This window comes from Saccoglossus kowalevskii, chromosome 19 (assembly GCF_978046115.1).
Source record: "Saccoglossus kowalevskii chromosome 19, keSacKowa6.1, whole genome shotgun sequence".
NCBI lineage: Eukaryota > Metazoa > Hemichordata > Enteropneusta > Harrimaniidae > Saccoglossus > Saccoglossus kowalevskii.
Genome location: NC_140659.1, coordinates 27,356,867 through 27,369,238, shown reverse-complemented (window position 1 = coordinate 27,369,238; position 12,372 = coordinate 27,356,867). Strand labels below are relative to the sequence as shown.

Here is a 12,372-nt window from a genome sequence, read left to right as displayed (position 1 = left end):
CTTAGAAGGCAGTTGCAGGCTATATAATTGCTGTTACATGTATGTGGACAAGGGTTTCCTTAGAAGGCAGTTGCAGGCTATATAATTACTGTTACATGTATGTGGACAAGGGTTTCCTTAGAAGGCAGTTGTAGGCTATATAATTGCTGTTACATGTATGTGGACAAGGGTTTCCTTAGAAGGCAGTTGCAGGCTATATAATTGCTGTTACATGTATGTGGACAAGGGTTTCCTTAGATGGCAGTTGTAGGCTATATAATTACTGTTACATGTATGTGGACAAAGGTTTCCTTAGAAGGCAGTTGTAGGCTATATAATTGCTGTTACATGTGTGTGGACAAGGGTTTCCTTAGAAGGCAGTTGCAGGCTATATAATTGCTGTTACATGTGTGTGGACAAGGGTTTCCTTAGAAGGCAGTTGCAGGCTATATAATTGCTGTTACATGTGTGTGGACAAGGGTTTCCTTAGAAGGCAGTTGCAGGCTATATAATTGCTGTTACATGTATGTGGACAAGGGTTTCCTTAGAAGGCAGTTGCAGGCTATATAATTGCTGTTACATGTGTGTGGACAAGGGTTTCCTTCGAAGGCAGTTGTAGGCTATATAATTGCTGTTACATGTATGTGGACAAGGGTTTCTTTAGAAGGCAGTTGTAGGCTATATAATTGCTGTTACATGTATGTGGACAAGGGTTTCCTTAGAAGTCAGTTGCAGGCTATATAATTGCTGTTACATGTATGTGGACAAGGGTTTCCTTAGAAGGCAGCTGCAGGCTATATAATTGCTGTAACATGTATGTGGACAGGGTTTCCTTAGAAGGCAGTTGCAGGCTATATAATTGCTGTTACATGTATGTGGACAAGGGTTTCCTTAGAAGGCAGTTGCAGGCTATATAATTGCTGTTACATGTATGTGGACAAGGGTTTCTTTAGAAGGCAGTTGCAGGCTATATAATTGCTGTTACATGTATGTGGACAAGGGATTCCTTAGAAGGCAGTTGCAGGCTATATAATTGCTGTTACATGTATGTGGACAGGGTTTCCTTAGAAGGCAGTTGTAGGCTATATAATTGCTGTTACATGTATGTGGACAAGGGTTTCCTTAGAAGGCAGTTGTAGGCTATATAATTGCTGGTATATGTATGTGGACAAGGGTTTCCTTAGAAGGCAGTTGTAGGTTATATAATTGCATTTACATGTATGTGGACAAGGGTTTCCTTAGAAGGCAGTTGTAGGCTATATAATTGCTGTTACATGTATGTGGACAGGGTTTCCTTAGAAGGCAGTTGTAGGCTATATAATTGCTGTTACATGTATGTGGACAAGGGTTTCTTTAGAAGGCAGTTGCAGGCTATATAATTGCTGTTACATGTATGTGGACAGGGTTTCTTTAGAAGGCAGTTGTAGGCTATATAATTGCTGTTACATGTATGTGGACAAGGGTTTCCTTAGAAGGCAGTTGTAGGTTATATAATTGCATTTACATGTATGTGGACAAGGGTTTCCTTAGAAGGCAGTTGTAGGCTATATAATTGCATTTGCATGTATGTGGACAAGGGTTTCCTTAGAAGGCAGTTGCAGGCTATATAATTGCTGTTACATGTATGTGGACAGGGTTTCTTTAGAAGGCAGTTGTAGGCTATATAATTGCTGTTACATGTATGTGGACAAGGGTTTCCTTAGAAGGCAGTTGCAGGCTATATAATTGCTGTTACATGTGTGTGGACAAGGGTTTCCTTCGAAGGCAGTTGTAGGCTATATAATTGCTGTTACATGTATGTGGACAAGGGTTTCTTTAGAAGGCAGTTGTAGGCTATATAATTGCTGTTACATGTATGTGGACAAGGGTTTCCTTAGAAGGCAGTTGCAGGCTATATAATTGCTGTAACATGTATGTGGACAGGGTTTCCTTAGAAGGCAGTTGCAGGCTATATAATTGCTGTTACATGTATGTGGACAAGGGTTTCTTTAGAAGGCAGTTGCAGGCTATATAATTGCTGTTACATGTATGTGGACAAGGGATTCCTTAGAAGGCAGTTGCAGGCTATATAATTGCTGTTACATGTATGTGGACAGGGTTTCCTTAGAAGGCAGTTGTAGGCTATATAATTGCTGTTACATGTATGTGGACAAGGGTTTCCTTAGAAGGCAGTTGTAGGCTATATAATTGCTGGTATATGTATGTGGACAAGGGTTTCCTTAGAAGGCAGTTGCAGGCTATATAATTGCTGTTACATGTATGTGGACAGGGTTTCTTTAGAAGGCAGTTGTAGGCTATATAATTGCTGTTACATGTATGTGGACAAGGGTTTCCTTAGAAGGCAGTTGTAGGTTATATAATTGCATTTACATGTATGTGGACAAGGGTTTCCTTAGAAGGCAGTTGTAGGCTATATAATTGCTGTTACATGTATGTGGACAAGGGTTTCCTTAGAAGGCAGTTGCAGGCTATATAATTGCTGTTACATGTATGTGGACAGGGTTTCCTTAGAAGTCAGTTGTAGGCTATATAATTGCTGTTACATGTATGTGGACAGGGTTTCCTTAGAAGTCAGTTGTAGGCTATATAATTGCTGTTACATGTATGTGGACAAGGGTTTCCTTAGAAGGCAGTTGTAGGCTATATAATTGCTGTTACATGTATGTGGACAAGGGTTTCCTTAGAAGGCAGTTGCAGGCTATATAATTGCTGTTACATGTATGTGGACAAGGGTATCCTTAGAAGGCAGTTGTAGGCTATATAATTGCTGTTACATGTATGTGGACATGGGTTTCCTTAGAATGCAGTTGCAGGCTATATAATTGCTGTTACATGTATGTGGACAGGGTTTCTTTAGAAGGCAGTTGTAGGCTATATAATTGCTGTTACATGTATGTGGACAAGGGTTTCCTTAGAAGGCAGTTGTAGGCTATATAATTGCTGTTACATGTATGTGGACAAGGGTTTCCTTAGAAGGCAGTTGCAGGCTATATAATTGCTGTTACATGTATGTGGACAAGGGTTTCCTTAGAAGGCAGTTGCAGGCTATATAATTACTGTTACATGTATGTGGACAAGGGTTTCCTTAGAAGGCAGTTGTAGGCTATATAATTGCTGTTACATGTATGTGGACAAGGGTTTCCTTAGAAGGCAGTTGCAGGCTATATAATTGCTGTTACATGTATGTGGACAAGGGTTTCCTTAGATGGCAGTTGTAGGCTATATAATTACTGTTACATGTATGTGGACAAAGGTTTCCTTAGAAGGCAGTTGTAGGCTATATAATTGCTGTTACATGTGTGTGGACAAGGGTTTCCTTAGAAGGCAGTTGCAGGCTATATAATTGCTGTTACATGTGTGTGGACAAGGGTTTCCTTAGAAGGCAGTTGCAGGCTATATAATTGCTGTTACATGTGTGTGGACAAGGGTTTCCTTAGAAGGCAGTTGCAGGCTATATAATTGCTGTTACATGTATGTGGACAAGGGTTTCCTTAGAAGGCAGTTGCAGGCTATATAATTGCTGTTACATGTGTGTGGACAAGGGTTTCCTTCGAAGGCAGTTGTAGGCTATATAATTGCTGTTACATGTATGTGGACAAGGGTTTCTTTAGAAGGCAGTTGTAGGCTATATAATTGCTGTTACATGTATGTGGACAAGGGTTTCCTTAGAAGTCAGTTGCAGGCTATATAATTGCTGTTACATGTATGTGGACAAGGGTTTCCTTAGAAGGCAGCTGCAGGCTATATAATTGCTGTAACATGTATGTGGACAGGGTTTCCTTAGAAGGCAGTTGCAGGCTATATAATTGCTGTTACATGTATGTGGACAAGGGTTTCCTTAGAAGGCAGTTGCAGGCTATATAATTGCTGTTACATGTATGTGGACAAGGGTTTCTTTAGAAGGCAGTTGCAGGCTATATAATTGCTGTTACATGTATGTGGACAAGGGATTCCTTAGAAGGCAGTTGCAGGCTATATAATTGCTGTTACATGTATGTGGACAGGGTTTCCTTAGAAGGCAGTTGTAGGCTATATAATTGCTGTTACATGTATGTGGACAAGGGTTTCCTTAGAAGGCAGTTGTAGGCTATATAATTGCTGGTATATGTATGTGGACAAGGGTTTCCTTAGAAGGCAGTTGTAGGTTATATAATTGCATTTACATGTATGTGGACAAGGGTTTCCTTAGAAGGCAGTTGTAGGCTATATAATTGCTGTTACATGTATGTGGACAGGGTTTCCTTAGAAGGCAGTTGTAGGCTATATAATTGCTGTTACATGTATGTGGACAAGGGTTTCTTTAGAAGGCAGTTGCAGGCTATATAATTGCTGTTACATGTATGTGGACAGGGTTTCTTTAGAAGGCAGTTGTAGGCTATATAATTGCTGTTACATGTATGTGGACAAGGGTTTCTTTAGAAGGCAGTTGCAGGCTATATAATTGCTGTTACATGTATGTGGACAGGGTTTCTTTAGAAGGCAGTTGTAGGCTATATAATTGCTGTTACATGTATGTGGACAAGGGTTTCCTTAGAAGGCAGTTGTAGGTTATATAATTGCATTTACATGTATGTGGACAAGGGTTTCCTTAGAAGGCAGTTGTAGGCTATATAATTGCATTTGCATGTATGTGGACAAGGGTTTCCTTAGAAGGCAGTTGCAGGCTATATAATTGCTGTTACATGTATGTGGACAGGGTTTCTTTAGAAGGCAGTTGTAGGCTATATAATTGCTGTTACATGTATGTGGACAAGGGTTTCCTTAGAAGGCAGTTGTAGGTTATATAATTGCATTTACATGTATGTGGACAAGGGTTTCCTTAGAAGGCAGTTGTAGGCTATATAATTGCTGTTACATGTATGTGGACAAGGGTTTCCTTAGAAGGCAGTTGTTGGTTATATAATTGCATTTACATGTATGTGGACAAGGGTTTCCTTAGAAGGCAGTTGTAGGCTATATAATTGCTGTTACATGTATGTGGACAGGGTTTCTTTAGAAGGCAGTTGTAGGCTATATAATTGCTGTTACATGTATGTGGACAAGGGTTTCCTTAGAAGGCAGTTGTAGGTTATATAATTGCATTTACATGTATGTGGACAAGGGTTTCTTTAGAAGGCAGTTGCAGGCTATATAATTGCTGTTACATGTATGTGGACAGGGTTTCTTTAGAAGGCAGTTGTAGGCTATATAATTGCTGTTACATGTATGTGGACAAGGGTTTCCTTAGAAGGCAGTTGTAGGTTATATAATTGCATTTACATGTATGTGGACAAGGGTTTCCTTAGAAGGCAGTTGTAGGCTATATAATTGCTGTTACATGTATGTGGACAGGGTTTCTTTAGAAGGCAGTTGTAGGCTATATAATTGCTGTTACATGTATGTGGACAAGGGTTTCCTTAGAAGGCAGTTGTAGGTTATATAATTGCATTTACATGTATGTGGAGAGGGTTTCCTTAGAAGGCAGTTGCAGGCTATATAATTGCTGTTACATGTATGTGGACAGGGTTTCCTTAGAAGGCAGTTGTAGGCTATATAATTGCTGTTACATGTATGTGGACAAGGGTTTCCTTAGAAGGCAGTTGTAGGCTATATAATTGCTGTTACATGTATGTGGACAAGGGTATCCTTAGAAGGCAGTTGTAGGCTATATAATTGCTGTTACATGTATGTGGACAAGGGTTTCCTTAGAATGCAGTTGCAGGCTATATAATTGCTGTTACATGTATGTGGACAGGGTTTCTTTAGAAGGCAGTTGTAGGCTATATAATTGCTGTTACATGTATGTGGACAAGGGTTTCCTTAGAAGGCAGTTGCAAGCTATATAATTGCTGTTACATGTGTGTGGACAAGGGTTTCCTTCGAAGGCAGTTGTAGGCTATCCAATTGCTGTTACATGTATGTGGACAAGGGTTTCCTTAGAAGGCAGTTGCAGGCTATATAATTGCTGTTACATGTATGTGGACAAGGGTTTCCTTAGATGGCAGTTGTAGGCTATATAATTACTGTTACATGTATGTGGACAAAGGTTTCCTTAGAAGGCAGTTGTAGGCTATATAATTGCTGTAACATGTATGTGGACAAGGGTTTCCTTAGAAGGCAGTTGTATGCTATATAATTGCTGTTACATGTATGTGGACAAGGGTTTCTTTAGAAGGCAGTTGTAGGCTATATAATTGCTGTTATATGTATGTGGACAGGGTTTCCTTAGAAGGCAGTTGTAGGCTATATAATTGCTGTTACATGTATGTGGACAAGGGTTTCCTTAGAAGGCAGTTGTAGGTTATATAATTGCTGTTACATGTATGTGGACAAGGGTATCCTTAGAAGGCAGTTGTAGGCTATATAATTGCTGTTACATGTATGTGGACAAGGGTTTCCTTAGAATGCAGTTGCAGGCTATATAATTGCTGTTACATGTATGTGGACAAGGGTTTCTTTAGAAGGCAGTTGCAGGCTATATAATTGCTGTTACATGTATGTGGACAAGGGATTCCTTAGAAGGCAGTTGCAGGCTATATAATTGCTGTTACATGTATGTGGACAGGGTTTCCTTAGAAGGCAGTTGTAGGCTATATAATTGCTGTTACATGTATGTGGACAAGGGTTTCCTTAGAAGGCAGTTGTAGGCTATATAATTGCTGGTATATGTATGTGGACAAGGGTTTCCTTAGAAGGCAGTTGCAGGCTATATAATTGCTGTTACATGTATGTGGACAGGGTTTCTTTAGAAGGCAGTTGTAGGCTATATAATTGCTGTTACATGTATGTGGACAAGGGTTTCCTTAGAAGGCAGTTGTAGGTTATATAATTGCATTTACATGTATGTGGACAAGGGTTTCCTTAGAAGGCAGTTGTAGGCTATATAATTGCTGTTACATGTATGTGGACAGGGTTTCCTTAGAAGGCAGTTGCAGGCTATATAATTGCTGTTACATGTATGTGGACAGGGTTTCCTTAGAAGGCAGTTGTAGGCTATATAATTGCTGTTACATGTATGTGGACAAGGGTTTCCTTAGAAGGCAGTTGTAGGCTATATAATTGCTGTTACATGTATGTGGACAAGGGTATCCTTAGAAGGCAGTTGTAGGCTATATAATTGCTGTTACATGTATGTGGACATGGGTTTCCTTAGAATGCAGTTGCAGGCTATATAATTGCTGTTACATGTATGTGGACAGGGTTTCTTTAGAAGGCAGTTGTAGGCTATATAATTGCTGTTACATGTATGTGGACAAGGGTTTCCTTAGAAGGCAGTTGTAGGCTATATAATTGCTGTTACATGTATGTGGACAAGGGTTTCCTTAGAAGGCAGTTGCAGGCTATATAATTACTGTTACATGTATGTGGACAAGGGTTTCCTTAGAAGGCAGTTGTAGGCTATATAATTGCTGTTACATGTATGTGGACAAGGGTTTCCTTAGAAGGCAGTTGCAGGCTATATAATTGCTGTTACATGTATGTGGACAAGGGTTTCCTTAGAAGGCAGTTGTAGGCTATATAATTGCTGTTACATGTATGTGGACAAGGGTTTCCTTAGATGGCAGTTGTAGGCTATATAATTACTGTTACATGTATGTGGACAAAGGTTTCCTTAGAAGGCAGTTGTAGGCTATATAATTGCTGTTACATGTGTGTGGACAAGGGTTTCCTTAGAAGGCAGTTGCAGGCTATATAATTGCTGTTACATGTGTGTGGACAAGGGTTTCCTTAGAAGGCAGTTGCAGGCTATATAATTGCTGTTACATGTGTGTGGACAAGGGTTTCCTTAGAAGGCAGTTGCAGGCTATATAATTGCTGTTACATGTATGTGGACAAGGGTTTCCTTAGAAGGCAGTTGCAGGCTATATAATTGCTGTTACATGTGTGTGGACAAGGGTTTCCTTCGAAGGCAGTTGTAGGCTATATAATTGCTGTTACATGTATGTGGACAAGGGTTTCTTTAGAAGGCAGTTGTAGGCTATATAATTGCTGTTACATGTATGTGGACAAGGGTTTCCTTAGAAGGCAGCTGCAGGCTATATAATTGCTGTAACATGTATGTGGACAGGGTTTCCTTAGAAGGCAGTTGCAGGCTATATAATTGCTGTTACATGTATGTGGACAAGGGTTTCCTTAGAAGGCAGTTGCAGGCTATATAATTGCTGTTACATGTATGTAGACAAGGGTTTCTTTAGAAGGCAGTTGCAGGCTATATAATTGCTGTTACATGTATGTGGACAAGGGATTCCTTAGAAGGCAGTTGCAGGCTATATAATTGCTGTTACATGTATGTGGACAAGGGTTTCCTTAGAAGGCAGTTGCAGGCTATATAATTGATGTTACATGTGTGTGGACAAGGGTTTCCTTCGAAGGCAGTTGTAGGCTATATAATTGCTGTTACATGTATGTGGACAAGGGTTTCTTTAGAAGGCAGTTGTAGGCTATATAATTGCTGTTACATGTATGTGGACAAGGGTTTCCTTAGAAGGCAGCTGCAGGCTATATAATTGCTGTAACATGTATGTGGACAGGGTTTCCTTAGAAGGCAGTTGCAGGCTATATAATTGCTGTTACATGTATGTGGACAAGGGTTTCCTTAGAAGGCAGTTGCAGGCTATATAATTGCTGTTACATGTATGTGGACAAGGGTTTCTTTAGAAGGCAGTTGCAGGCTATATAATTGCTGTTACATGTATGTGGACAAGGGATTCCTTAGAAGGCAGTTGCAGGCTATATAATTGCTGTTACATGTATGTGGACAGGGTTTCCTTAGAAGGCAGTTGTAGGCTATATAATTGCTGTTACATGTATGTGGACAAGGGTTTCCTTAGAAGGCAGTTGTAGGCTATATAATTGCTGGTATATGTATGTGGACAAGGGTTTCCTTAGAAGGCAGTTGTAGGTTATATAATTGCATTTACATGTATGTGGACAAGGGTTTCCTTAGAAGGCAGTTGTAGGCTATATAATTGCTGTTACATGTATGTGGACAGGGTTTCCTTAGAAGGCAGTTGCAGGCTATATAATTGCTGTTACATGTATGTGGACAAGGGTTTCTTTAGAAGGCAGTTGTAGGCTATATAATTGCTGGTATATGTATGTGGACAAGGGTTTCCTTAGAAGGCAGTTGTAGGTTATATAATTGCATTTACATGTATGTGGACAAGGGTTTCCTTAGAAGGCAGTTGTAGGCTATATAATTGCTGTTACATGTATGTGGACAGGGTTTCCTTAGAAGGCAGTTGCAGGCTATATAATTGCTGTTACATGTATGTGGACAAGGGTTTCTTTAGAAGGCAGTTGCAGGCTATATAATTGCTGTTACATGTATGTGGACAGGGTTTCTTTAGAAGGCAGTTGTAGGCTATATAATTGCTGTTACATGTATGTGGACAAGGGTTTCCTTAGAAGGCAGTTGTAGGTTATATAATTGCTGTTACATGTATGTGGACAGGGTTTCCTTAGAAGGCAGTTGTAGGCTATATAATTGCTGTTACATGTATGTGGACAGGGTTTCCTTAGAAGGCAGTTGCAGGCTATATAATTGCTGTTACATGTATGTGGACAGGGTTTCCTTAGAAGGCAGTTGTAGGCTATATAATTGCTGTTACATGTATGTGGACAGGGTTTCCTTAGAAGGCAGTTGCAGGCTATATAATTGCTGTTACATGTATGTGGACAGGGGTATCCTTAGAAGGCAGTTGTAGGCTATATAATTGCTGTTACATGTATGTGGACAAGGGTTTCCTTAGAATGCAGTTGCAGGCTATATAATTGCTGTTACATGTATGTGGACAGGGTATCCTTAGAAGGCAGTTGTAGGCTATATAATTGCTGTTACATGTATGTGGACAAGGGTTTCCTTAGAATGCAGTTGCAGGCTATATAATTGCTGTTACATGTATGTGGACAGGGTTTCTTTAGAAGGCAGTTGTAGGCTATATAATTGCTGTTACATGTATGTGGACAAGGGTTTCCTTAGAAGGCAGTTGTAGGCTATATAATTGCTGTTACATGTATGTGGACAAGGGTTTCCTTAGAAGGCAGTTGCAGGCTATATAATTGCTGTTACATGTATGTGGACAAGGGTTTCCTTAGAAGGCAGTTGCAGGCTATATAATTACTGTTACATGTATGTGGACAAGGGTTTCCTTAGAAGGCAGTTGTAGGCTATATAATTGCTGTTACATGTATGTGGACAAGGGTTTCCTTAGAAGGCAGTTGCAGGCTATATAATTACTGTTACATGTATGTGGACAAGGGTTTCCTTAGAAGGCAGTTGCAGGCTATATAATTGCTGTTACATGTATGTGGACAAGGGTTTCCTTAGAAGGCAGTTGCAGGCTCAGTGTTCTCCACAATCCAAATTAGCTGGTGGGCGGCCTAATTAGCATAAATTTGCATTTTAATTTGCATATCATTTACATACAGCATTCTCGCATTTATGACATGAACTGCAATACACACTAAGTTATTTACTATTCTCTTTTTAATTTAATTTAATTGGAACATGTTACAATTTTTTGAAATACAAACAGATTGGTCACTATCAATATTTACGAAATGCAAAAAGTTTGAAATCGGTGATTTATGCGTTCGCAAATTATTCTGCGTTCATGAAATGCAATTCGAGTAACTAAGAGCAAGTACAAAACATAATTGAGTTATAATGTAGAAAATATACGAGATGATTTGCCCACGAAGCCAAAACAGACAATTTGTCAAAACAAAATCCATAACATTTTTATTTGTGGCATCAGTACTCACCCGTGCCGACGGACGGTAAGTTGCATTTACGAATGTACGACCACGATACGTTGCGTTTTCACACATTGTTTTTGAATTCAAGAAAAAAATGCTAGCAATCGGCAAAATAAAAGAATCTGATATGTTCTCGAAAGATTAGACATAAAAAATAGATAAATTGAAAAAAGTACGTGGAAAAGATAACTAAAATATTATTCAATTACAAATACTCACGGTAAACTAATCCAGCAGCCATGTTTGATGTTTATTACCGCTTTCCGAATTCAGTACACGAACACCCAGAATGCGCTGTTCCCCTATGCAACTTAGATACTAAATCGTTACAGCGCCAACAGCGGTGGGTAGCAGACGGTCGTTGAATGGGGTAGGCCAAAAGGTCATCAGTTTGCCTTCTCCATGCTGTTTTCACAATGAAAATCGAGCGAACGTTGTAAATACGGATAGAATTTAAATTTTTGTTCGAGTTTACATGCAATCTGCTAATATATTTGTTTATTTTCTGTGCATATACATTTCGTTCGTATTTACTTCTTTCTTTCGTGATCGGAAGACGATTATTAAAAATACAGCTGTAAATTGAAACCACTGTAGTTGCGTATCGTGAGCAATAAGTGGCAACAATGTCGGGCGACAATGAATTCAAGCGATTGACACATTGCCATGAATACACTTGATAACTGCTTGCAGACTTCCAATGGACATTGTTTATGTTTGGACTGTTGAAACAATAGCAAAATAAAGGGTTGGGCAGCTACTCTTTTGTTTAGGCTTGGGAAGAACAATGCAAGCTTTTTACAAATAATTTCAGCTGGATGTACGTTGGTGGGCGGGTGTTGAGAGTTACTGGGCGGCCGTAAAACTTGATGGGCGGGCCGCCCGCCTAAAACCCCTTGTGGAGAACACTGAGGCTATATAATTACTGTTACATGTATGTGGACAAGGCTATATAATAAAGATGCATAGTTCATTTTAGCCAACATGTACCCCCCCATTCACCAATTTACATATATGTTTAAAACTTACCTGGAAACACATAAGAAACACGGTGTACATAATATGATCTATGATGCTCCCTTTATAGTCTGGTATAATTACTATGTTGTCATATAAACATAAAAAAACAAAGATGAAAAAACCAATAAGATGAGTCCAGATATTGAGAGTCTCATTGGTCCATATAAATAAACTGAAATAAAAGTGGAAAACGAACAAATCAATAGCTGTTAATTGATGTTTCCAAGTATGTAGGTGTGTGTGTCACAGATTTTTAAATGAGATTTATTCATGCACAGATGAAGTTACTAATTATGTAGCAAAGTACATGATACAAGTGTGGCCAAGTACATGTACATGTGTGGCCAAGTACATGATACACGTGTGACATGATACACATGTGGCCACAGGGAGCCCAGGAACTACGATCAACTGTACGCACTCCCTATGGGGGGGGGGGGTTCCGACTGGTATCAAGTGTAAGAAATAGACAAGGGATGAAGGATCCAGCCAGCCCACATTTTTTAAAATCGAAAAAACAATAAAAAAGAATGAAAAATAAAATTTAAAAAAAATACCAGGTTGAAGAATAATAGTTGCTTTTTCAAACTTCGCCAAAGCCTTACCTATATTTTACCTATATCTGCAGAATAA

The 12,372-nt window shown here is 39.4% G+C and overlaps 1 protein-coding gene across 1 annotated transcript in view; it reads right to left on the bottom strand.

Moving 5' to 3' along the window:
- The window catches only part of LOC102801468 (progestin and adipoQ receptor family member 3-like), a 58,225-nt gene that overhangs the window by 39,472 nt on the left and 6,381 nt on the right, over positions 1-12,372 (bottom strand). Inside the window, exon 3 of the mRNA XM_085493516.1 lies at positions 11,749-11,911. Coding sequence (XP_085349642.1) covers positions 11,749-11,911 — 163 coding nt within the window. The remainder of the gene's footprint in view (positions 1-11,748; positions 11,912-12,372) is intronic.